Source organism: Aedes aegypti, chromosome 2 (genome assembly GCF_002204515.2).
Source record: "Aedes aegypti strain LVP_AGWG chromosome 2, AaegL5.0 Primary Assembly, whole genome shotgun sequence".
NCBI classification, from domain to species: Eukaryota; Metazoa; Arthropoda; class Insecta; order Diptera; family Culicidae; genus Aedes; species Aedes aegypti.
In genome coordinates this window covers 327,986,519-328,014,181 of record NC_035108.1, presented here as the reverse complement: position 1 = coordinate 328,014,181, position 27,663 = coordinate 327,986,519, and the positions used below count along the sequence as shown (strand labels likewise).

The 27,663-nt window shown below is 38.7% G+C and overlaps 1 protein-coding gene and 1 long non-coding RNA gene across 2 annotated transcripts; one reads left to right on the top strand and one right to left on the bottom strand.

Moving 5' to 3' along the window:
* Nucleotides 1-416: 416 nt before the first annotated feature.
* LOC110675814 lies at nt 417-1,185 on the bottom strand. Its single transcript, XR_002499818.1, has 2 exons — nt 831-1,185; nt 417-764 (listed from the first exon to the last, which is right to left on the bottom strand). It is a non-coding gene; the product is annotated as an uncharacterized LOC110675814 (long non-coding RNA).
* A 5,025-nt stretch (nt 1,186-6,210) lies between these two features.
* Nucleotides 6,211-23,811, top strand: LOC5580262 (DNA topoisomerase 2). The gene is made up of 5 exons (XM_001656092.2): nt 6,211-6,656; nt 17,734-21,726; nt 21,795-21,914; nt 22,516-22,827; nt 22,934-23,811. Exons 1-5 carry the CDS (start codon nt 6,642-6,644, stop codon nt 23,015-23,017), a joined length of 4,524 nt encoding a protein of 1,507 aa, XP_001656142.2. The 5' UTR covers nt 6,211-6,641; the 3' UTR covers nt 23,018-23,811.
* Nucleotides 23,812-27,663: the final 3,852 nt, after the last annotated feature.

Sequence of the window (27,663 nt, the reverse complement as noted above, 5' to 3'; positions counted from 1 at the left end):
ATTTGTTAAATTGTTGAAATACTATCCATGTTTTGCAGAATTTACTGTAACGCGAACAGTTCAAGAACGGTTGAACTATTAAGTTAGAACAAAAGTAAATAATGTAAGTGTAATTGTAGATTTATGGTGCGTAATGGTATTTTAACCTTCTACCATACTGTGCTGTTGCTGTTGAGCCATAAGAGAATATTTGACGACTTAGTACATTTAATAAGAAACAATGAAACAAATAAATGCGTGTGAACAAATCAAATTTCAATCAAATAGTCAATTTAGTTGCTCATGCAATTACGAAACTAATGAAATCTACACTAAAAGACTGAATCCTGAAGTTAATCTATACCACACGTATCACTTGTTTCATCGGCTTATTTGAAAAAAAAAAAAATAACAAATTATTACGTTTTATTCCTTGAAACTATTTATTTTTTGTTATATATTCGCATTTTGTTCAAAATATAATAAATTTTGACACCTATAGGTGTGTACACATATTTGTTTTATAGGTAAAATCCTCTATGTTTTTAAATATTCTAATAATTAACAGCGCAGAAATATACATTCATCCGTACACTAAATTCCTTTATCACAATTTTCCGGCCCTAAAAATTATTGTCATGCTCAATCTTTGCCGGTTGCATCGACAATGGCTTGTCACTTTTGTTTCCGAGCGGTATGGTTGAGGGTGAGCCTGCATAAGGACGTTCTCGGAGATGGATAATGTCATACGATGCGTACTTCTTTGATGTGGGCTGAAGTTCAGGCTGAAACATGAGAGAATTACAGGATAATTCATTGAGTAATTCAAATTAGTGAGAAAAAAATATTACCTTTGTATGCTGTAGAGGGAAGACGATTTCGTTAACAAGTGGCACTTCGGGTGCCTGCTCTCCGATGGTCCGAAACTTGGAATCACCGTAAACAACTGCCAGTGGCCATTTCGGTTAATTCTGTAGCCACCAACATCCTCCTGACGGTGACAATACCGGAGATGTTTGAGGCGAAAAATCGTTTGAGTTTGTTGATTATAACTCACCCTAATGGCGCAAGTATCATCCCGCTGGGCACTAGGAACAATATAGACACTTTTGAATAAATAAATTTGATTCGAAAGAGAACTTTTCCGATCATTTCGTTTGGATTTTGTCCGAAACATTTTTTCTTGTTTTGATCTGATTTCTGACAGTAGCACAACGACCGCGAAAACGTACACAGTAAAAAAAATTGGAAGGTTCGGTGTCAATTTTACATTTCTTATAAATGATCATCTATCTTACTTCCATTTTTGGTCGATAAATGGGGATCGTTTTTTGAAAATATATAAAAAAGTCTATTTTTAAACAAATATATCGAGCTGTGAAAAGAAAAAAAAAAACAGAATGTAATGTTTGGAAACATTCATATTTCGTGATATTTTTTTGAAGTGTGTATAATACATATAGCTTACAAATACTAATGTGTTATACAGTTTGGCAAATTGTTAAATTTTAGTTTCATATAGTAGCATACATGTGTGTGTGATTATGACGCTCCAATTTAAGCACAAACCGTTCGAGAAAAGGTAATTTCATATTACCACAATATAACGAGCTAGCATTCCCAAACAGTTTTACAACATCTGAACAGCATAGTGAATTGTTACCATTTGGCGTGCATTGCGCAAATAGCCTTTAATTGTTTTAAATTTAGGATACTATATTGTTCAACAAAAAAGCAACCACTTGTCATACATTAACATTAATGGGTAAAGGAAATTTATTGTTTGGAAAATAAGGCGAATTGTATTTTACTATGCGGGAAGTACGAAGGTGAGCCTCATCGACTTATGTACCGAAATTTTCTAGCAAATGTCATTTTAGTATTACAAATACCTCTAGAATAAAAAATCAGAGGATCTCATTTCGGGGTGAAATTGATCACTTGTCAATGCCATTATTGTTAGTTTCCAAAACAACTCTATATGATAAATTTGAGCACCCTGAATCCGAATATGCTTGTAAAATTCTTAACAATGCAATGTTTATATAAATAACGAATAGTTAAATTTCAAGAATTACGCTGAATACGCCTAAATGTATGCAATTTCCTAAGGAATTCAATGATATCTAACAGAAATTCAATTATTTCAACCATATGAGCTAATTGGTACGAGTTTTGGTGATGAAATCTGGTTTGGGGATAAATCTTAAGCATCCTCACAAACCTTCAGGTTTATACCATGTTCAAATCCTTGTTTAGAACTAGAAGTTCAAGGATGTTTGTCAACACTGCACCGTACATGATTTTGAAATTTTACATTATTTTCATAGTAATAAACATTCTTTAACGCAAAAAAACTTCACAACACATAATTCTACAATAGTTACGACAAACAACGTTCATTTACTGCAGGTTACATTGATATTTGTGCTCCTTTAGGAATAAATAAAATCGTGCGATACAATGATCAATTTCACCCTTCTGATCAATTACACCCGATTTTACGGTATATTCTATAAAATTTGAATGAGCCGTAACATAATGAAGACACCCACCCACCCCGTTTAGCGTTATGAAATTTGTGAATTAGCCCTTAGCACTTTCTCACTTCAGCACGCTATCCAGAAGCTGGATACTGCGGACTGACTCAATATGCTTGTCAAGTCTGATTGCCGTAGCCAAACATTCGAGATTGTGATTATGTTGCTTGTGAGAAATTGAAGGTGAGAAAGTATTATAATTCTATGGAAAAAATATTGGTATCTGAGAGATAAACATTATATTGGTGTTTTATATTACAACAACTTGCTCGATAGTCTATATAATATGTATGTGATCAAAGAGATTGAGCAATTAATGAAGTGAAAGCGTTAGAGATGCTGACGCCATTGGTGGTTCCTAAATTGATTCATCAGAATCGATGCTTTCGATGTCATTAGGTTTGATGTTAGGAATCGAGTTTAGTCTATCACTTGAGCCACATGAAGCGAAGAATAATATCCATCGAACCATAGAAGCTGGAATGATCCTTTCAAGTATTCCTACGGCAACCTTTGCACGAACACCGCATTGTAATCCACAGGCACAGTCACATGAAAACTGTGGCCTTCTCGCAGACCCACTGTTAGCCGATTTCAATTCAATTATTTATTGGTATTTAATGGTTCAAATTCTTATTTTTGTGTATTGTAATTTTCACAAATGTTTAGAATTTCGTGACGAAATTGAGAAACTGTCAATAATTACTGATGGTACATTTTCGAACATAATTTACATTTTATCCTTGATTGCAGTCACTACCAGCTGACACGAGAACACGACCAGCTGGAGCATACGAACAATAACGATGACTGTAAACATCGGAGGACCAGCTGGTTTTGTTGTGTAAAAAAGATCAGCTGGTAAGTCGAGAACAAAGAGAAAATGGTAAACACTGAGCCGGCTCGAGAAAACTGTCATAAACATTAGGACAATTGCATGGCCGGCGGTGATCGAAAAGGGGCAGCGAAATCGAAGGCGAAATCTGAGAAGGACGAAATTCAGATCAGGGTTCATTCATTTATTTCATAACGCCAAAAATGGCCAGTTTTGACACCCACCCACCCCCTCGTAACGCAATTTGTATGAATATTCTACAAATTTTGTATGAGCCGTAACATCACGAGGACACCCACCCATCCCCTTCAGCGTTATGAAATTTGTGAATGAGCCCTCACTGAAGTCTAAGTAGTAAAAAAAATCGCAATAGAACAACTGTATTTTTTCTGTGTAGCTTGACAGACAGAAGAAAACAAACAAGTTCACAGAATAATACCACAGACAAACACACGTAACACTAACGAAATTTCCATCGACCAATCATCAAACGGTCATTTAAACATCGCGACGTTCCAAACCTCAAACCAGAGGCGCGCGCATCGTTTTTCTTCGTGTTTGACGTTTCACACTACCGCTATCTTCAGGTGTTGATGCACGAAACAGTACTTGAGTGAACTGGGCAATGGATTTTGAAGAAATTTGTTCTAAATGTTACGTCTGTTTGTCTGTGGTAATATCATATTTTTTATCATTTTAAAATAGACGGAATCTGCTGACGCCAGAGCGACTATGTGGCAATGGAATTGCTTCTCGCAGAAAAACATTCAGAACTGTAATTTATCCGCTGAGACATTTTCTGTCAGCCTCTCTTGGTCAATATTGAAACTGGAAACAGAAAAAAATTACAATTATTGTAGTTCTTAGGGCTCATTCACAAATTTCATAACGCTGAAGGGGGTGGGTGGGTGTCCTCGTGATGTTACAGCTCATACAAAATTTGTAGAATATTCATACAAATTGCGTTACGAGGGGGTGGGTGGGTGTCAAAACTGGCCATTTTTGGCGTTATGAAATAAATGAATGAACCCTTATCATGTCTCTGTGTTTATGATTGCGTTAAAACAATGAACTTACTTGACCTTCTCAAAGTCTTGGCGATTTCATTTTGTGATTGCCGCACCATGATTGACAACCATTCTTAATTTTTCATCCAAATATGGATAAAAGACTCTACCCATTTTTGGGTGAATCAACTTTACTAATATTGATCGTCCAGTTCCTAGCTGTTCACGACCGTTTGAAACAGTCATCATTCTAAACGGTCGGTGAAACAGTCGCTGTCAGATTTGGCAGCATCAACGAGCGAGAAGATTTTCGCGCGCAAACGAGCGCCCCAACTCTATCAAGTAGAGCAACAAGGACAGCAAAATGGGCGTCGAGTGCAAAGCTTTCGCAACCTAACCTCACACGCAGCGAACTGGACTATCGATATTCATACATTTTGCCTTATGAGAGGTGAAACGATTATTGCAATGCGAGCGCTTTCTGTACCGTTCCAGCATCATTCCACATCAAGGCGTCGATAGGCTCGTAGTATACACACCAAATTTTCGATCAATCTTCCAGCAATTTCGTTTGCTGAAACCCATCCAGCAATATACTATTTTACTGATCTACAGTATTTCTGATTTTTTTTTACTGGAATTCAGCAATCTAACTTGCTGGATACTTGCCATCACCATCAGTTTTACTGGTTTTCAGTAATTCATATGACACTTGATTGATAACCAGCAATCCATTTGAAATTTTGCTGTAAACCAGTAAACATAATTACTGAACTCGTATCAGCATTTTTTATTGCCGAGAGTCAGCAAACAGTTTTATCTGTCAACCGATAAATTCAAAACTAGAAAAATTATCTCTTACTCACTTACCATATCATAATGGAGCGGTAAAATGTTTACTCGAACATAAATGTTTTATCTACATTTTTCGGAACATCGTATATGGTAAGTACTAAATATTCAGTGTGATATTGATTGTTTGATAAGCATTAAAATGTTCATTTCTAGGTGGTGACAATACCGTTACAGTAGACGGTGCCTCTCCCCCAAAGCGCAGAATATTGTGTTTATTTTTTGTAAAAATAAATGTTTATTACATACAAGACATTCGCATTTTCCATTGTTTTTATGGCATCGTTAACAGATATCACCTAAAAATATTCATTGACCGGGAGCTGGCGACCCAAAATTGCTGGAAACCAGCAAGGAATCCCACAAGAATAACAAATAACCAAGTGCTGATTATTCAGCAAATTGAAATTTACATTGCTGAATGGTCAGTAAACCAGCTGTCATTTGTAGGAGAATTTGCATTGCTGATCAGATCAGCAAATTTCATATTGCTGGATCGATTGCTGAATTTACAGCACAAAAAAAATCAGCAAAAAATTGCTGGTTTACAGCAATAAAAATTTTGGTGTGTACGTACGGGCCTACCAATCGCAAGGTTCTTGGTTCGATTCCAGGTTGCCGCGAAAACATTTTTGTTTTCAAATTTATATTTCATAAGGCAAATTAATGAATTTCAACCCGATTCCTTGTGACGAATTTTCATAAGGGGTTCTTATGTATTTCGATAGTCCATTTGCCTAAGTCCATTTGATCGCCAATATCATTTAACCACGTCAGATAAGAGCTGAAAAGAAGCTCTTGAGTACTTTTTCGTTTTTATTTTGCGTTCAGTGTGCGGAGATGCGCGATTCCGTGTGGTTGAAGTTCAAGCTGTTTGCTGCATGGGCCCAACGAAAAATTCAAATCCCTCTCAAGCCGCCCAGGTCCGTTAGCCGCCCGTTAACGAAAGATTGAATTTTTCCACCGGTCGCCCCGTTTTTTGCGTTGTTCTGGTGCTTCTCATCATTTCGCTTTGTGACGGGCAGCGGCAAGCAGCAGTGGCAGCAACAAGGTTGCAATAATTCCTTCGGTCGCGTTCCTTTAAATGGCGGTCTTTTGAATATTCGCGATTCCCTCTGCAAGTGAGTTTTGCTACGGAAAATATTGTCTCTGCCATCGTCAACAGTGGTGAAGTGGAAATTTAATTGTGCGAAGTGTGGTTTTGTGCCGTGGGCGAAGCGTAATTCTATCGGTGTGTGAAAAAAAGCGTCGGCAGATTTTCTTGGTGTCGGAACAAGGAAAAAAAATTGTCTCGCTTGGGTTCTCAATTTTTGGGTGAAGTAAAGCCGCCTTCGCCAACGGAAAAAAGGACTCTTGTGGTGAAATAGTTGATCGAGTGAATTTTTAAACTGTTTAACCAGACGAAGGAGCCGTTTGCTTGCTTTCAAAATGACCGACATTAGGGTAAGTTGCGTATTTTTATTTCCTATATTGCAAAAGTATAATATTGTAGAGCTGTACCTGGAAGACAGCATCCCCCCGTGTGGAAAAGAGGGGTGGAGTTGGGATGAGGCATGTAGAGCGTGAGCCGGTCGACGTTGGGACAGTTGCGGGGGAATGAAAACCAAGCGCTGCTGCTTTCCGGCTTTATGTGCCATAGGCGTCTTCAGCACTGTTTCGAAAAGGGGGGGGGGGCGTTTGACCCTGAGACGAGACTCGCGAAGACGGTCTTCTTTTTCTGTGATTGCTGAGATTTTTTCTTATTCCACTTTGTGTTTATACCAATGGACCGATGCACGAGTTCATTAATTTGACGTCTGAGCGGTGCCGAATTCACTCGTTGCCATGGCCACGTAAATAACACGGCACCGCTCAAACGTCAAATAGTGAACGCGTGCATTGGTCCATTATGCGCATGCTGTTCAAATCCTCACATGAACCTCTCAGCAAAAAATGATTGAGTTTGCATCATATTGAATCATAAATAGCCGTTTGAGTGAAATTTCATGCCAGCAAACGTAGCAGACATTAGAAATAACTAATCTTCTGCTTGAATTTATCAGCAACCTTGGAAAAAACTGCTCCGTCGACTGAGGTTTTTAATAACAGTTTACTTTGAACACAATACTTTTCACTTTTTCAGCCATAAAAACTGTGGGCTGCATTTGACGTTTCGTGAGAGGGGAATCTGGGCTGCATATGACGTTGATATTTTTCCTCTTCGCGAGTCTCTCTCAGGTTTGACCTAGTGAGCGATTATTTATCTACACGGAAAACAGAATTGAACATAATTATTAGATGACTTTCTAAGAAAAAGTGATCGAACTAAATGTTTTCATACTTTGAATAAAAAATTAAAACCATTTAAGTAAAAATTGTAAAAACAAACTAAACATTTAAATTAAAGTCGACTCTTCACATCTCGATGTTCTACACTACCCGTCATAAATACGGACTCACTAAAATAAGTATTGCGACACTCAGCTGAATATTAAATCACCCTGAAAAGTTTAGCATCACCTCAAAACAGGTAAATTCACATTCACTTACGACTTGCAAAGAGGCTATCTTCAGCAAAGTTGTTCAGGGGATCAAGGACATCCGGAAGACAAACAGTTTAGTTCGCCATTTTGCCGCTAGGTGGCGCTAGTTCATACTTTGAATTCCGCATCCGATTTCGCATTGGGCCAAATAGCAAAAACTGAAGTAAAATAGATCTAAAACCCTTGAATATGAATGAATTGATAGATGTGAGTCACTTGAATATGAGCTTATCAAAACTGAAACATTTAACAATTAACCCTCTAATACCCAACCCCGCCTTTAGACGGGGTACACTTTGGAATTTTGTGTATTTTTTCGTAGCTCGGAAATCAAAATGATTTTATTTTTGGCTTATACCTTGACTCATAACACGCATATAAGAAAAGTTTTTTATGACTTTTGAAACTTTTTTGTATTTTTAGAAATTGTTTGAAAAATTGCATTCTTATATAACCTACAAATGCCTGGGCTTCATTTAACGTTTAATATAAAAAATCGTACCTTTTATATTTTTCTACGATAAACCTATCACAAAAGAAGAGCCTGGTGGTATTAAAATCATTTCAAACCTGTTTTTCCGTTAGTTACATGGAAAATAAAATACTCTTCGAAAAAAAAAATAAAAATTTAATATTTTTAAAAACACGGTAATAATTTAAATTTTTTTCATTGCCAAAAATCAACAACTAGAAAAGGCTTCAAGAAAAAATGGAAAAAGCTAGGGATGTTTAAAAATAAAAATTATAAAAATCAAAAACCAAAATTTAAAAATTTGCGAATAAAAATAAATAAATGCCCAAAACGTGTTTAGAACGATTTTAGATAACGAAAAATAATACTTAAATCGAAAATAAAAATTTGGGTATTAGAGGGTTAAGTGAATCGGATCTGAATCACTTGAATATAAAATAAATCAGTACTGCATTCTTCAAAAAAGAAGTGTCACGTGACATGAATCATTTGGATATAAAGCGAATCGTATCTGAATAAATTGAACAAGAAGTTAATCGGTCCTGAATTGGAAACATGAACATGGAGTGAATTAAACATGAGTTTTTTTTTGACTCCATATTGAGGTCAAAACTGAATATACTTGAATCTAACTCGATAGACATGAATATAAAGAGAATCTGCCATCAATCACTTGGATATGAAGTCAATCAAATTTGAACCACTTGTAAATGAAGAGAATCTGACTTCAATAATTTTAATATGATGAATATAAGCCCTGACTGAATCATTCGCACATGGAGTAGGTCATACCAGAATCACTAGAATATGAATCGGATCTGATACACTTGAATATACAATTGATCAGACCTAAATGACTTTAATTTAATGTGATTCCGTCCCTAATCACTTCAACTTCCAAATGCCAAAGGCTTTCTGAACAGCCTTCTGGAGATTCTATCTTATCAAATTCATAAGGTTTAAGTACAGTCATCCCTCCAGACCCAGAGTAACCCGTGGTGATTGTAGAGATGCAGAGGTATTCTCGGTCTCTAGAAGCAACAATCATTACACTCTGACATTCCTTCCCCATCCCAAGTGACTGTAAGGACTTGGCCGGCGCTGTTATTGATCAATAATATTAGATCTGTTAAAATTGTACTTCGAGCATAAGCGGAAACCTTCATCCCTTATTCATTTGGATTGTAGTGCAATTCTTACCAGGTCTGATCAATCACGGAGTAGCAACCATTGACATGTACAGTCAGTCTATGCTATGCTAGTCATCCCTCCAGACCCAGAGTAAAAGTTGGTTTTCATGGCTAATTTGGACCGTAGTAAAATCAAAAGATAGAGCTAGTATAAAGTACTCATTTAAACATGATCAACAGCGCCACATGATGGCAAAATTATAATTCAAATTGTTTCCCGGATGCCCTTGACTTTCCGAACACTGCCGAAGACCTCAACTTTCTACCTCATCTGGCTCAAAAGATAGAATTGGTTTCATATATTAAATTAAATATGCGTACTAGTGCCTCCTAGTGACAAAATTAGGAACCAAACAGTTTGCTATTCGGATGTCATTTACTTTATGAACAACTTTGCCGAAGACTCGAACTTTCTATCTCTTGTGGATCACAAGCTAGAACTAGTTTAAAATGCTCAATTTTACATGCTAACTAGCGCCACCTAGCGGCAAAATAGTGAACCAAACTATTTGTTTTGCGGATGTCCTTGATCCTCTAAACATTTTTGCTGAAGATCGCTTCTTTCCAAGTAAGGATATCGAGGTATAGCAATGTGAATTTACCTGTTTTGAGGAGATGCTAAACTTTTGGGGGGTGATTCAATATTCAGCTGAGTGTTGCAATACTTATTTTAGTGAGTCCGTATTTATGACGGGTAATGTGTATCTCGATATCTCCCTATGTCGATGATTTCTTCGGTCCCTTCATTCTGCATACGTTTTCATTTACCATATTTCGATAAATTCCTGGTTGATTTTCGTTCCCGATTTCCTCTCCGTATGTCGATATGCCCATTATCAACGGATATGTACTTAGACCCATTTTCATTGATTCAAAACAGTTCGGGAACACGAAGTTTCGTCTGCTTGTTTATTGTTTTCCTAGCAACGAAGTGGTTTTCATTCTAGTATGCATTAAAAGTGTGTTCTTTGTCACGATCCACAGTGGTTCCATTTGTTCTACGAAGCGGTCATAAATCATTTTACTCAATATCCGATGATAAATACCATCAGAAATTGTCAAATTAATTATTTTTGACTGTTAAAACTCCATCGAGGTTGATGCCGTTATTGATATCACTTCAAAAATTCTAATTGGGATGCGTAGATCATATTGCGAATGCTCTGTTATATGAATTATTATATGTGCAAAAAACCTAAATGCAATTATCTCTCTTTTTTCCGTTTCCAAAATTAACAATAGTATTTAATATACTATTGATAAGTACCATTAATTCTATTGATTGATCTATTGATAGAGTTGCTTTACATGCTCAGAAGCCTACTTTTTGGTATGTGGATGTAAAAAGCTAATGAACACTTTTCTAAGTGCCGAAGATTTACATACCAAATAAATACTTGAAATACTTATTAATTGATAATGCCAATTCCACATCAAATCTCTACTCAAACCAAATAACGAACATGTCACTTAATGCAATTAACCTTAAGTTTGAAATATTTACAACTGAGAAATAACTAATGAATTATTTGGTAATATGTTGTTGCTTTTTAATATTTTTTATTCCCACAATTTTGTTTTTTTAGCGCTGTATATATAGAAGCTGGAATGTCGTTGAATATCTTGTTTTGATGCTCAAAATAAATACAAGAACAATTTCATGTCATTCCTCCTACACTTTGGGAAGTCATGTCATATATATTAGAATGGCTGTTGAACCAATGCTAATTTAAAAGGATTTTATTGACTCGGCGCCCTCACTAAAACTACTTGTCAAATCAATATACAATGTTGCATGTGCATTCATATCGAATTGAAGTATGAGTAGAAAAAAATTCATTATTTTGTTTATTCATTCCAGTTAGCTACAAATATAAAATTAAGCAAAATAATTGTTTTAAACAGTTTTACGGTTAAATTTCATGAATATTATTCGATTACTTGTGTCATTTTCGCATCGTGCACAATACAAAAATATCACATAAGGTACCGCGGGGCAAGTGGGTAAATGGGGTAAGTGAAAACAATTGATATATTTTACTGAATATGTGAATTAACGTTTTAAACTCATGCGTAAAGCTTCGAGGCAATTGAGAACATTACGATAGGTAAGAGATTTCTGAGATTTTTCAGCCATTATTGCATAATAGAGCGAAAAATTGTTAACCTGTCAACTGTTACTCCGTAACAAGTTGGCGGCGTACAATCTTATTTTAATATTTTCAGTGGAAAAAAGTTGCGGAAAATAATTTCCTGTATCACTTCTTAGTTGTCCTCTGTGACAGTTTCAAACTGCAATAGAACAAGTTTTAGAATTAATTCGACGTAGACCTAAAAATAACTAATTTTAAACACCGTCAATTTTCTTATCAGGTGGGGCAAGTGAAAAGTTTATCATTAGAGATTGAATTTGCGTTTTCTCTTTAAGTAGTCATAAGTAAACATGGTTCGCAATTATCATAGAAAAACATAACGTGCTGATAATTCAAGAAACACTATACTCAAGCGTTAAAAGCTATTAGAAATCATGGAACTTCTCTAAAAGATGTTGCCAAACATTACAATATTAATATGTCTACTTCGGGCAGCCAATGAAAAGGAAAACGTTGACTGAAAAGTTGCAATTTTAGAGAACATACGGAAATCTCGTGGAATTTCTATGTAAAGCTAGTTCAAAACATAAAAATGGGGTATAGGTCTATCCACATAAAAAAGATTTTAAATCCGTTATTGAAGGATTCCGTTTGATTTCTCCCGAAGAGTTATCCGACGTCATATCCGACTTTCTCAAAAACAAATAACGAGCGGTGGAAATTCTACAGAGCAGAAATGCAATTGCTGTCATATGATGTAAGAACAAACATTGGAAATGTTGCAGTTATAATGTTGTCGAATCATTTCAACTAACATAACTGCACATAAGAAAATTCAAGTGAAAAGAGTAACATTTTCTTTGTTTACATGTTACTTATGTTATTGTTCATTGGGAAGCCTTAACAAATGTTAAAGCTAATAGAAATCGTGAATATAACTGTTTATTTTTGAATTTATTGTTCAAAACGGTAAACTTTTCACTTGCCCCACTTTTGGGGCAAGTGAAAAGTAAAGAGACATTTTTCAAAAACTTTTTCTGTATTTTTTTCTTCAATTTTTCATAAAAATCAATTTCAGCATGCTGCTAATATTTGGTGGGAGTCAAACTAAAAAATATACACAACCTCATTTGTTTCAATTTAAAGTCTCTAGAATTTGAAGAATCTCAACTATGCGAATTCCATTACCCACTTGCCCCACGGTACCTTAATCATTTATTAGCGCGAAACATGCCAAAACACACTACCTCCACTATTGGAGCTACCTCCACTAAGGGAGCGTATGCCCTAGTGCAGCTGAAAGAGTATTGGAAGATATGTTGAAAACTGAACTCAATTAAATTTCAACAAAAATGCAGATGGGACTGACTTGCGAATCACGGCAGTATACCATACTGAAAATGTAAGATTTCAAAACAAAAAATCAATGAGCCTTACATGTGTAACAATTTTTTGCAACACTTGTCAAGTTTTCAAGAAAAATTGATTTGAAATCTTGCATCCGCTGGTTGGGTGCATTTTCATTGTATCTTGCTTCATTAACAAGAAATATTACAGATTTATTTGATTTAGCGATGTTATTAGCGAAAGAGAGGATCGATGAATAAAAATCGCTCATGTCAGTTAGGCCCTATTGAAGTAACAGCACAGATATACTAAAATTTATATGTTCATGTTAGCTATTAAAATTGTTGTGTCTGTTTTGCAAACAATGCTCTCCATAAACATGAAGTCGTGCGGGATAGCGTCGGGTCGAATTTATTCTTCATGCTATGACAAATGATTTGGTGAAGACACCATGTCGATCCGATAAAACCATTAGCTGTCAATCGTGTTATAGTGAACTCCTTACAATTTTTTTTGTGTATTAACACATGAATCAAGGCTGAAATGCAGTCTGCAGCGCTTGTGTCTCCATATCTAGGATTACATTTTCTGATTGGGAAACTCTGTCTCATACGGCAAGATATATACTGATTTGATTCAAATAATCTGATCCATGGGTATGGAAACAAGACACCTGAAGGAAAAAACATTCATAATTTGTGACTACTACAGAAAATATTGATTTTCATCGCAATATTGATGATTTCTCGATTACTTTTTCAAATCGACGTAAGTAACTATCATACGGTTTTGAGAAAATTAATTAAGCAGAATCACAACCTGTCTTCTAAAACCGTTTTAAAATGAATCACCTTCTTAACATTTTTTCGCCGTGTACATCGTTTAAATTTTGCAATCAGCTCGCGTTTAAAACTAGGTAGTTTCTATTATTTCCCACAAAAATAATTATAACAATATGATAAGCCGTTTCATTCCGTTACTTTCGTCGTTTTTCTACCAGTGTAAAATCGGCTCAAGTAGTGTTTTGTTTTGATTCGTGGTTAAGTCACTTTGTCTCTCTGTACAGCAGGGCGGCGAAAGTAGTGGTTAGGTTGCGAAAGTTGAAAATCTTACTTTCGTCGTTTTGTAAATCCGGAAATTAAACGTTCTAAAAGTGAAAAATCTAGTTGGGTAGCAGCGGAACATGTGAAATTTCGCCTGCGAAACACGTAGGATCAATAAAGTAAGTTTATTCACTTTTTTGACTTGTGACTATTTGAATAAGTTTTCGAGATATTATATTAAAACTTGCTTCCAATATACATATAATCAATGCATTATGAAACATCGACAAACGAATGTTTTCTGTTTATTTTTCTTCCGACCTTTCCGCTGGAAAGCTTCCAAAGCGATGGAAGCTTACATTTTACCGCCATTTGTATCCTAGTAGCTACCTAGATGTTTTCCGTTCTCTTTATATTCAGCAATTTCTTCTCTTGCAGTAGCTAGCGCGAGAAGAATGACGATTCATAAACTCTGCAATAATGCTATGCCTCCAGCAGGCAAGCAGATCCAGGTGAATTGTTTCGTTTACGTTCGTATTATCTTTCTTATGTTTTCCAAAACCTACTTATCTAGTTTCCATCCCTTCTCGAGGGATAATTGCAATGCTCACCACACGGTTAGAATCGTCGACACTACACTCTATTTTGTGCTTTCGTCTCACTCAACTGAGACTGAAAAAAGCGCTGTTTTGGAATCTGTACAGTAATGTGCAATGTTAGGGAGATGGGATTTGGTTGCATGATTAATAATAAGACCCCAAATGCCATCGACAACAAGTGTGTTAAAACAAAAAGAAAAACGATATCTATCATGAGAATAAATCTTTGAGTTGTTAAGTACAATGCCTATAAATATATGAAAACCCGAACATAATTCCTTTACCATTCAATTCCACTAGAGTTTGTATCCTTCGCCACTGAAGTTGAGTCCAGTAGACGGCCTTACAGTTAAGGTCGAAATAGGGGGAGATCCCCCAGTACCGGACACTTAAGCCACTAAATTCCTAATTCGAAAAATATTGGTTTTATGTGCTCATGTTACCCATTTATGATAAATATTATCATTTTAAAAGTGTACAAAAATAAATTTGAAAATATAAATATAAATTTTGACATTGCATTTTGATGATGTATTTTAGTACCAAATTGATCGATCATGAAAGGTGGCACCCAATACCGGACACGATCTGGAAATGCCTCGAATTCTGTAAATTTGAGCATCATTGAATGTGATTACTATAAGAATAGTATATAATTGCCAATTCAATGCATTTGCAACATTTACAAGAAAAAATTGAGTTTTTCTTAGTTTGCAAAATGTCCATCAAAACCTTTTTCATATATGGTGAAAAATAGCACATTTTACGATGTTGTTCTGAATGTTCATTTTTCTTAATTTTATTGCATGTTTGATACCATGATCGACGGAATCCATGAAAAATGAATGTATTTTGAGACACTGGTGCAATATTTACAAAGATATCATATAGCAAATCAAGCTGTCCGAAACTGGGGGAAAGGAGGTGCTTAACCAAAATTGTAATTTGTCCATATTTTGTTCAATTATGGTACAAAATACATTCATACTATCAAATTAGGATTATGTTCGAACATGCTTGCGTGATCCAAAGTATTTTTTCATATTCAAAATAATTACTTAATAGGCTCAAAATTAAAGCGATACGTCAATTTTTTTAAGATATTCAAACATTTCTACTTTTTTAAAAAGGCATGCATATTTCAAGGATAAGTTATTCTACACAAATATTAGTCTCTATAATAGCTTCCTTTCCTACTAATACACCATCTTGATTGGACCATGATTTCTCAATGTTTCGACTTTGTCCGGTATTGGGTGCTGTCCGGTACTGGGGGATCTCCCCCTACGTGTATCAGGGTGGCCACCGAACAGGGAAAAGCGGGAAAAAGACGGGAATTTGAGATGGTCACCGGGAAAATTATTTTGAAAGAACATCTTCAAGCTATAAATCTATAAATCATCAAAAATAAGTTGTAGAAAGTTGATATGGTTGATCATATTGCCATTAAGCATCTGTTATCTTGGACAAATAACTTTTAAATTTTCTTGTTGGAACAGTCTAGTTTGCTACACTCAAGTTGGTTGGTAATGTTTTGGAATATTTTATTTTTTTATCTCCTACTATCAGGGTTATTTATTTTCTGTATCTTATTTGACTCAAAGTTTTGAATCAGATATTAAAACTTCTTGCATAAAGTAACATATTGGACTCATTATTTTCTCTAGTTACTTTAGCTTAGTGTGGCTTTGTTTCATCCTCATCTTAAACTTATTAGCTTTAGTGATCTCTTATTTTTTACACACTTAGAATAAAATGCCGAAACTCGGCTTTCGGAAACCGAGATCCGCACAGGCGAGCGCTCGGCAGTCATCTTTTAGCTGATTAACTCGGTTTCTGTGAAAGAATTTAGCTACCGTGTTAAACTGAGAATCTCGGCATCTCACAAACTGAAATCTCAGTAAAAATGAACAACAATCTTCATTGAGGCACTTTTGGCAGCAGAATATATTCTTAATTTATTTAATTTACATTTGTGTTTTTAAGCAATGCTAACTTTGGGCTGCCCATAAATCATAATTGAAAATAATTATTGACATGTCCTTAAAATTCTACTAATTATTCCATAATTACTTCCCGGCAGAAAACAAACGACATTGTATACTAAATTACATAAAAAACAACAATTTTGAGCATACTTACAGAAGAGTCCGTGCAATCTAACTTCCTTCAGACTTATAATTTCAGGCACTTGGTTAATTGTAGAAACTTATCCACGATATTTTTACTACTTTTCTACGTATACACAAATGGCAGATGGTAAAACAAAATACTGAGAATCTCGGTAAACTTAGATGGAAACCGATATATCAGCATTCGAGCCAACTGAGTTTGGTGAAAACGTTATTAACGTTGGTGCTCGGATTACAATATTGCTGATATACGGGTAAAATGTAGAACTAACCGAGATTTCAGTTTCAGAAGTTGCCGAATCTTGGTTAAAATTATTTTTTAGATGGGTTTTCAGCAAAATGGGCTGAAGCCAAGTTGACGCAGCATTTAAAAATGCCGAGCTCGCGAACAAAATTTAAGTGTGTATGAAGAAAAAAGTAAGGTTGAAAATTGAAATACTTTAAATAGGGTAATAGGGAACAAAAAGGGCATATCTAGACATGTAAATGGAAATGGAATGCTGTTTGTATGTCACGAGTTGGCTTGAGAACGGGACGACTGATTTAAATTATTCTTTCACTTTGGTTTTCTTTAGGGTCTCCGACGTGTTTGAGTGGAAAAATTTTTTTTGGGAAATCCTTCAAGAAAGCAAATTTGACATTACCTTTTTTTAAGCTTTTTCAAAAATTTGTCATTCCATACCAATTGTACGAGAGACAAAAAATACAAGGCAGTCTCCTACAAATATTTTTTTTTCTTATTGGACGGAAAAATACCGTTGAAAAGTTTGAAACAAAATTTTTGGTGTATTCAATTGAAAAACCAATCGAAGGGTCACGTTCAGGCTCCTCAATTAAAAACCAGGAAAATTCTGACAATTATACCGGGAAAAAAGCGGGAATTTCGAAATGAACATTTGGTGGCCACCCTGGTGTATCTGTCGAAGGATACAAACTCTAGTGGAATTAAATGGTTTGCCCGAGTGCCCTAATGGTAGTGGGCTTATTCAAATGTTTCTTTGTTATATTCGATGTCGAAGCAGTTTTCGAGGCTACTTCTAGTACAAAATCTTGTTCCTAAGAACAAAATCATTTTTCATTCTACTAAATGTATGTTCACTGTTCTCTCTGGTTCATTTACAGGCAGCTTTCGCTGCGCAGAATGGCGCCCCAACAGCCGGGACCACATCCAGCCCCAAGATCGGCGGCAAGTCGATCGAGAAGATCTACCAGAAAAAATCCCAACTGGAGCATATCCTGCTGCGTCCCGATACCTACATCGGTTCGGTGGAACATCTGAAGGAAACCATGTGGATCTACGACGGCGAGCTGAAGAAGATGGTCCAGCGGGAGATCAACTACGTTCCGGGATTGTACAAGATTTTCGACGAAATCTTGGTCAACGCGGCCGATAACAAGCAGCGCGATGCCAAGATGAGTGCCATCAAGATCGACATCAACCAGGAAACCAATACGGTTTCAATCTGGAACAACGGTCAAGGTATCCCGGTGGTAATGCACAAGGGGGAGAAAATGTTCGTTCCGACTATGATTTTCGGACATCTGTTGACCTCGTCCAACTACAACGACGAAGAGGAGAAGGTTACCGGCGGTAGAAACGGTTACGGTGCCAAGTTGTGTAACATCTTCAGTACCAAGTTCACCGTGGAAACGGCCACTAAGCAGTACAAAAAGTGCTTCAAGCAAACTTGGGGTGACAACATGAGCAAGGCAAGCGAGCCCAAGATCAAGGAAGACTACTCCGGAGAGGACTACACCAAGATTACGTTCTCTCCCGATTTGAAGAAATTCAAGATGGAAAAACTGGACAACGACATCGTTGGGTTGATGTCGCGGCGAGCTTTCGATGTGGCCGCTTCAACCCGAGGAGTTTCGGTGTATCTGAACGGCACGAAACTGCCAGTTAAGTCCTTCAAAGACTACATCGATCTCTACATCAAGGACCAACAGGATGACATTGGATCTCAGGTCAAGGTGGTCTACGAGAATTGTAACGAACGGTGGGAAGTTGCTGTGACGCTTTCGGACCGTGGTTTCCAACAGGTTTCGTTCGTCAATTCCATTGCAACGACCAAAGGTGGTCGCCACGTAGACTACATTACCGACATGATCGTGAAGCAGCTGATCGAGGTTCTGAAGAAGAAGAACAAGGGCGGTGTTAACATCAAACCGTTCCAAGTGAAGAATCACATGTGGGTGTTCATCAATTGTTTGATCGTGAATCCGACATTCGATTCGCAAACCAAGGAAAACATGACGCTGCAAGCCAAGAGTTTCGGTTCCAAGTGCACCTTGTCGGAAAAATTCATCAACAACATGTCCAAGATTGGAATCGTTGAATCGGTGTTGCAGTGGGCCAAGTTCAAGGCTCAAACCGAACTGAACAAGGCGTCCGGTTCGAAGAAGTCCAAGGTTAAGGGTGTCCCCAAGCTAGAAGATGCTAACGATGCTGGTTCGAGAAATTCCTTGAATTGTACTCTGATCCTTACGGAGGGAGACTCAGCCAAAACTTTGGCCGTGTCCGGCTTGGGAGTTGTCGGACGTGATACGTACGGTGTGTTCCCACTTCGTGGTAAATTGCTCAATGTGCGAGAAGCCACCCACAAACAGATCCTGGAAAACGCCGAAATCAACAATCTCATTAAAATTATCGGCTTGCAGTACAAGAAGAAGTACATCACGATGGATGATCTGAAAACTCTTCGGTACGGAAAGCTCATGATTATGACTGATCAGGATCAGGACGGTTCTCACATCAAAGGTTTGCTGATCAATTTCATCCATACCAATTGGCCGGAACTGCTGCGATTGCCATTCTTGGAGGAGTTCATCACTCCCATCGTGAAGGCCACCAAGAAGAACGGTGAGGAGCTTTCCTTCTTCTCGCTGCCCGAATTCGAAGAGTGGAAAACCGAAACTCCGAACGCCCACACCTACAATATCAAGTACTATAAGGGTTTGGGTACTTCAACTTCCAAGGAGGCTAAGGAGTACTTCCAAAATATGGAACGTCATCGGATTTTGTTCAAGTACGACAGCACCCAGGATGATGAAGCCATTACAATGGCCTTCTCGAAGAAATGTGTCGACCAGCGTAAGGAATGGCTTACTTCTCACATGGAAGAGAACCGTCACCGTAAACAGGTAGGTCTCCCGGAAAGGTATCTGTACACCAAAACAACCAAGGCCATCACCTACAAAGAATTCATCAATCTGGAGTTGGTGCTGTTCTCGAACTCTGACAACATCCGTTCGATTCCGTGTATGGTGGATGGTCTCAAGCCAGGTCAGCGAAAGGTTATGTTCACGTGCTTCAAGCGTAACGATAAGCGTGAAGTCAAGGTTGCCCAATTGGCCGGTTCCGTTGCCGAAATGTCAGCCTACCATCATGGTGAACAGTCTCTGTGCGGTACCATTGTCAATCTGGCTCAAAATTATGTCGGAAGTAACAACATCAATCTGCTTGTCCCGAGTGGTCAGTTCGGTACTCGTCTTGCCGGTGGTAAGGACAGTGCCAGTCCTCGTTACATTTTCACCATGTTGTCTCCGTTGACTCGGTTGATCTTCCACCCGTTGGACGATCCTCTACTGGAATATCAGTATGACGATAACCAGAAAATCGAACCCTTATGGTATCTGCCCATTATCCCCATGGTGTTGGTCAATGGAACGGAAGGTATCGGCACAGGTTGGTCCACAAAGATTCCGAATCACAACCCACGCGACATCATTTCCAATCTACGGCGCATGTTGAACGGAGAAGAACCCAAGATTATGCATCCTTGGTACAAGAACTTCCGTGGGGAAATCGAATCCGTTGGTCACCAGAGGTACCTAACTGTGGGCAATGTGTCTCTGCTGGACAATCAGAAGATCGAAATTTCCGAACTGCCAATCGGCACATGGACCCAAACCTACAAGGAGAACACGCTCGAACCGCTGGCAAACGGAAGTGACAAACAAAAGGCCATCATCTCCGAGTACAAGGAATACAACACCGACACCACTGTTCGGTTTGTGATTTCGTTCCTGCCAGGTGAATATGATCGAATCTACGCCGAGGAGGGCGGTTTCCATCGGGTATTCAAGCTTACGAGCTCTATCTCGACATCCTCCATGAATGCTTTCGATGACAAGAGTTACTTGAAGCGATACGACCATGCCAACGATATCTTCCACGAATACTACAAGCTACGTATTGAATACTACGGCAAGCGTAAAGCCTATCTGGAGGGTATGTTGCAAGCCGAAGCGGATCGTTTGACCGATCAAGCCCGTTTCATTATGGAAAAGTGCGATCGCACACTTGTGGTGGAAAACAAGAAGCGAAAGGTCATGATCGACGAACTGATCAAGCGTGGCTATCGGGCGGATCCGGTCAAGGAATGGAAGCGCAAGGTCGCCCTGGATGTCGAAGAAGAAAAGGAGGAACCCGAAGAGGAAGAAGAAGAAGGTGAGGATGTCAAACCAGGAAAATCTTCAAAGAAACCTGTCGATCCAGAGAAAGCATTCCAAAAACTATCTGACGTTAAGAAGTTCGACTACCTGCTCGGTATGTCCATGTGGATGCTCACAGACGAACGTAAGAACGAATTGCTCAAGCAGCGTGACGCCAAACTGTCTGAGTTGAGTTCTTTGAAGGCCAAGACGTTGGAGATGCTGTGGGTCGATGATTTGGACGCGTTGAGCAAGAAGTTGGACGAAGTGGAAGAGAAGGAACGCTTGGATGCCATTTCCACGGAGAAGAAGCTGAAGAGCGGTGGTGCTGCTAAGGGAGGTCGCGGTACAGTCAAGTCCTTTAGCAAGAAGTCAGCCATCGACGAAACCAAACCGAGCGATATGGGCGAGGAAGTTAAGTTCAAGGTTAGCGAAGAACTGCTCAAAAAGTACGAGAAGGCGACCGCTCCTCCTGTCTCAAGGGTCAAGAAGGAAAAGAAGGAACCTGGCGAGGGCGGAGCGGAAGGCGACGAGTTCGATGCTTTGATCGAAGGCAAAAAGCCTAAGGTCAAGAAAGAACCCAAAGCGCCAAAAGAACCTAAACCTAAGAAGGAGAAGAAGGAAAAGGACGGAATGAAGCAGTCCAAGCTGAACTTTGGTGCCAAGGGTAAGGGAAAGGTAAGCATCATCTCCTCAAGAATTGAAAAATGCCGGAAATATTTAATATGTTTTTGTCCCTCCCGCAGAAGAAGAAGACATCGTCGGATGAAGAGGACTTCGATTCCGGTAATAGCGACGACGACTTCGGAGCAGCGATGGAGGTTGTTCCAACTCGTCAGAAGACCGAGAGGCGTGCAGCATCAAAGGTAATTACCGCTTCCTACTTTAATCTTCACTCAGACAGCATATTTTTCCCATCTGAAAAACATAGGGCAAACGCTCCCTTAGTGAAGGTAGTGTGTTCTGGCATGTTTCGCACTAATAAATACTTATGTGATATTTTTCTGTGATGTACGATGCGATAATAATACAAGTAATTGAATAATATTCATGAAATTTAATCGTAAAACTATTTAAAACAATTATTTTGCTTAAAATGTTTGCTCCTTTGCACCTGGTGCACCCTGGTGCATCAGTACCCATAGTGGAGGTTCCCATAAGGAATCAATGATTTGCGCCACTAAAGGAACCACCATTCTTAAAATATATCTCCACTAAAGGAACAGTGTTCCTATTATTGGTGCAAGGCTTTTTGCAAGGAAATTTCAAATGATTCGTGATTTTTATACATTCAAATGATAGAAGGATTTGAGATCTATCTAATGATACGTTAAAATCATATATTTCATGATTTAACAATCATGTTTTAGCAGTTTTCCCTTAGGTGCACCACTAATGGTACACTTGCCCTAATCCCTATTGTACAATTATTAAATTCTCCTTCAATTTCCTCTTCAATCGCCACAGAAAATCAACTATTCGTTTGACGACGAAGACGACGAGGACAAAAACTTTGACCGGTCGGATGATGAGCTGTTCGATAACAATCCGGAAGTGCAAGACGGTGACAGCGGTGCCGCGCAGGCTGCGATGGATGACGGAAGCGACATCGAGGAAGTGGCCATCGAATTGGAAGATAGCCCTGTGAAACCGAAGAAGGCTGCCCCCAAGAGAAAGTTGGGTCCCAAGGCCGATGGTCCTGCGAAGGCAAAGGCACCTGCTGCCAAGCGTGGCCGCAAGAAGGACAGCGGTAGCAGCGAGGACGAAAAGCCCAAGAAGGTAAATTAATCTGCACTTTCCTTGATATAAAACAAAAACGTAGGCCTACGTCAATAATATTTTTTCGTATCAATGATACTAACACGATTCTGTTCTCGATTTACAGAAGGCCAAGAAGAAGTACGTCGACAGTGGATCCGAATCCGAAAGCGAACCCAACTACGACGATGACGATTCGGACTTTGAGTAAACGTCTGGATTCCCTTCGCCAGGAGCACTTATCAATATATTAAGAATATAGCTAATGCTGTGTCAGTGCACCATAACCTCTAAATCTCACCCTTGGAGCCTTCTTGTGGAAGGCCTCTAAGTATTGGTTTGAGTGCAGTTCGGGCTATCCTAGCTGAACCGAAGCAACTTTGTGTAGCAGTTAAGAACTTAACATAGTTTTTGCTGTCTAATCGGTCATGGTCACACAAACCAGATTTATAAGACCAATTCACCACCGTTTGAAGCATTTAGCATCATTTTACTTGGACCTGTGTAAGAACATAACAAACTATTTTAAACGACAGTATAGACGTAGCCCTTAGAAATCATTTGAACACACAATAACTAGAGTGTAGTATCTTATTTTTTGCACCCATGCGTAAGCGTTAAGATAATTTATACACTCATTTCTGTACAACTTTTACGTTTTTGGATGAAAGCTTTCCGAGAGGCGAATGTGTTTTGTATGTGCGTCCCCGTGTGAATCAGTGTTTAGTAGGAACGAACAAGGAAGATATTTTTCAGCAAGTACAAGCTTTGGAAATTGTATGAAGCGCCGAAAAAAACTGAGGTGATTCCCCTCCTATGATGCGAAAACCAAAAGGAAAATTAGTGAATATCTTCCTTTGCGTATGTGTGTGTTTGTGTGCGGCACCACGTTGCTGTTGAGGTTCTCTAATGTACGTTAATATTTTGTACCTTTGCTGCGTTTATGCACTCATTGTATTTTCATTACTTTTTTGTAATAAGAGCTGTAGATATTACCATGTAAAACAAGTAGATCTCTTTATTTTATATCACACTCCTTGAAAAAAAAAAACTAAGTTAATACGCGGTGTGCAGAATTGCCTATAAAGATCTTCAGTTCATTCGAATCCCGCCGGGGGCTAAGACAATTCCATGGACTTTCGTACATGTTGTTCAACAATGCGCTATACGCCGAGGTACGATTTTCACAAGGTCCAGTCAATTTGTTTGCTTCGCTGAAGACATGGACATAATCGGAAGAATATTTGGAACGGTGGCAGTCATGTCTCCGCGAATATAATTTTGATCGTGATTTATTCCAAGTGTTACGTGTTTGTCTGTGGTAGGATTGGCAGTGAATACGTCGAAAACGAGTACATGCTGGTGGGCGGAATCGAACGCGACAGGACTCGCTTAGGAACCAGCGTTGGGATTGATGGGACACCTTCGATGTGGTGCCAGATCAGTTGCAAGGAATAAAAAGTAAATCAAAAATGTGGATCGAACGTGTGGATTGTTTGAAGTGTAGGAAACAAATATATATCTTGAAATTGTTTCTAAAATTATTTTGAAGTCCAGCAGCAGCAGCTTCATGAAAAATTATCGGCCACAATTTTGACATTTGAGCCCAACAGCACTGGAAATAATCCACACGTTCGATCCACATTATTTTCAACGTGGATCTGTCGTGTCGAATGGCTTGGTGAAATTGCGTGTAAAACATGTACAGTAATACCTCCATGAGTCGGTGTTCCATGACTCGATATCGACACATGGAACCATACTAAGAACAAAATTTCATGGTTACTATCAGGGCAGGCAATCGTCAGATTCGTCACAGTGCGATGACGAAATAAAAAAAGACATCGTCATCCAGTATAATAACTCTGGCAGGTCGTCGGCTCTTCATCGACGAAAGAATGCACGACTAACTTCAATCTAAAATCGCCATGAGCAAATTTTTCTTCATCCCGCCGGCTACCCTTACTCACAAGAAGAAGGCGTTTACTGTATATTCGCTTGCTTCGCACAAACCAACGAATGCCATCACATAATTGCTTGTATTGGCAAATGAACCCGCTTTTCTCATGATTGTGAAATAGCTTTGTTGGTAAACGCGTGGTGTTGACGTTTCATAGATCGTTTGTTCGATTCCAGTCGTGTTTTGTTATTTTGTTTTTGTTTTATTTTTTCAAAAATATGCTCTCAATCTGTCGAAGACACGATTCATATTTTTAGTCGGCTCAGTGCACCTGAACGAAGATTTGCCCGTAACGTAGGAATCGTATTTGTTCGTCATGACGCCGAGCCTCTGCGCCGGATCTCTGCGGCAAATCGTCATCCGACGCTGGTTGAGTGACGATGACGATGCTTCTTTTAGTTTCGTCGTCGACTTTTTCCATTTGACGGTGACGATTGTCTAGCCTGGTTACTATGATGGTCCCTAGAAACAGCTTTCCAAAGGATCACTGTTCCATGACTCGATATTTCCATGAGTCGATGGTCCCTTCAATATCGACTCATGGAGGTTTCACTGTAATTCTGTTGTGGATTGATTTTGGTACGATAACGAAGTCTTTAACATATGATTTGAACGTGTTTTACAATGATGATATCCATCACTAGTAGAACTAGCCTATCATGACAAGGACTCACATTTGCTGATCACGCGTGATATGATAAACAACATGTTATTTTTGGAGAAACCGGGTGCCCGTAATGGGTGCCTGGAATCAGAAAATCATGCAATCGCTAGTCAATCCTACAGCAAAGTTTTCGATAATTTATAAATTACCGTGTTTCACATTTGAATTTGGATGGTTGATAGCGACTGGTTTTTCACCATCGATTGATGTGTTTTACAATTAGTGAAAATGGACATGTGAAACTTGTATTTTTAGTGAGGGAATGAACGCGATGACCAAATGAATTTGAGTACCTACGTGATTTTCACGTAAATGCGATTGGTAGCCCCAGTAACAATCATCGGATCTCCATTTAGTGTTCATATATGCTCTGGTGATTATTACCTTTCGTCAGGTGAATAGGACGCAAAATGAATGCGGAATGATCTACGTGATTGTTCACGTAGCAATGACATTTGGATTATTTTGAGTGTAGTAATAAGATAAATCAGCAGGTCCCGACGAACTTGGCACCCACACGGCGGCACTCCATCAAAACAAAAGCACGTTCTTCTCATATAGTCTATTAGCAAAATCGATTTTAAACGAGGTAGAAAAATATCATCTTCTCCAAATTTTGCTCACAGGTACTTGAAAGACTGTAAAATCATTTGTAGAAAGATATATTTTTTTGAGGTGCTCATAGTTGTTATACAAGGCATACAGAATACTTAATTTTAAGATGAAAAACTCGAATAACATGAAAACCATAAGAAATACAACTTTGGTATGTTCAGCAAAGTTGTAGCAAATAATAAGTATGAAAACTTTGTAGAACATAGTAGTCCAATAAAACTAAAAAATAAAACACTTAAGAGCAAAAAACGATTTCTTATTAAAAATACTTAATTATTTCGGCTTTTAAGCAAAACCGAGAAAAAGTATGTTCGGCAAAGTTGTTTCTATGATCATTTGCTACAACTTTGCTGAACATACCAACTTACGATTCGTTAAAATAAAAAAAGTTGGCGTACACGTCACTCTTGCGATCATCGTAAAAAAATTTTTGATCCGTACATTTTGTAGTACTGAAAATTCTGAACATATTCTCATGCGGGGATGACGCACCAACGACGACCCGCTAAAATCAGCCTATGCACTGTGCATGAGCAATTCATTTAGAATTGCTCAAGTGGTGAACAGTGCATCGACATGACCCTTGGACTCAGACCCTCATCTCCCCGGAACCACCTTACGGTATTTCTTCGGGAAGGGACCAGTGCATATAGCACAACACGTGTAGCAGAAGTAGCCTAGGCAAACTGCTTCTCCTAGCCGACTTAAACAATGTTACAAGGGACCAGCCTCGGCAGGGCTAATCCTCTGCAGCCAACTCTTGGTCGGCGCGCCATAGACGCTGCAATTCTAACATAATGTGAGTGACAGCCGTAGTTACTGCATTCCAGCACTCGGCATCCGCACACATTCTCTCTATAATATTGTCGGGGGACGTGTCCCCTCCGCATGTAGTGAGCATGCGACCTCTCACAACAATGAAACGGGGGCAATCGAACACGACATGCTCCGCTGTTTCCTCTACACCAGCACAATTGGGGCACGCAGGAGATTCTGAGTGCCCGAACCTATGCAGGTACTGTCTATAGCAACCATGTCCTGACAGAAACAGCGTCAGGTGGAAGTTCACTTCCCAATGGTTTCTACTATACCAATCTGACACATTTGGTATTAGTCGATGGGTCCATCTACCCTTAGTGGAATTATCCCATTCCTGCTGCCAGCTTCTGAGCGTTTCCTCTTTACACGTGTCGCGGACTCCTCTGGTACCCCTTTGGTTGAAGCATTGAACATCTTCCTTGATGATGAGCCCGATGGGCGTCATCCCGGCTATGATGCACACGGCCTCTTTAGATACCGTCCGGTATGCACTTGCTACTCTTAAGCACATTATCCTGTACGTGCTTTCCAACCGCTTTAGGTTTCTGTTCGTTCTAAGCGCTTTTGACCAGATTGGTCCTCCATACCTTAGTATGGATAGCGCCACGCTTGCCAGCAGCTTGCGTTTGCTGGCAATTACAGCAGAGCTGTTAGACATCATCCTCGAAAGCGTTGCTATAGCCGTAGATGCCCTTTTACAGGCATATTCAACGTGGCTAGCGAAGCTCAGCTTGTCATCGATCATTACCCCAAGATGCCTAAGGGATCGCTTGGACTCTATGGTGCAATCACCTACCGA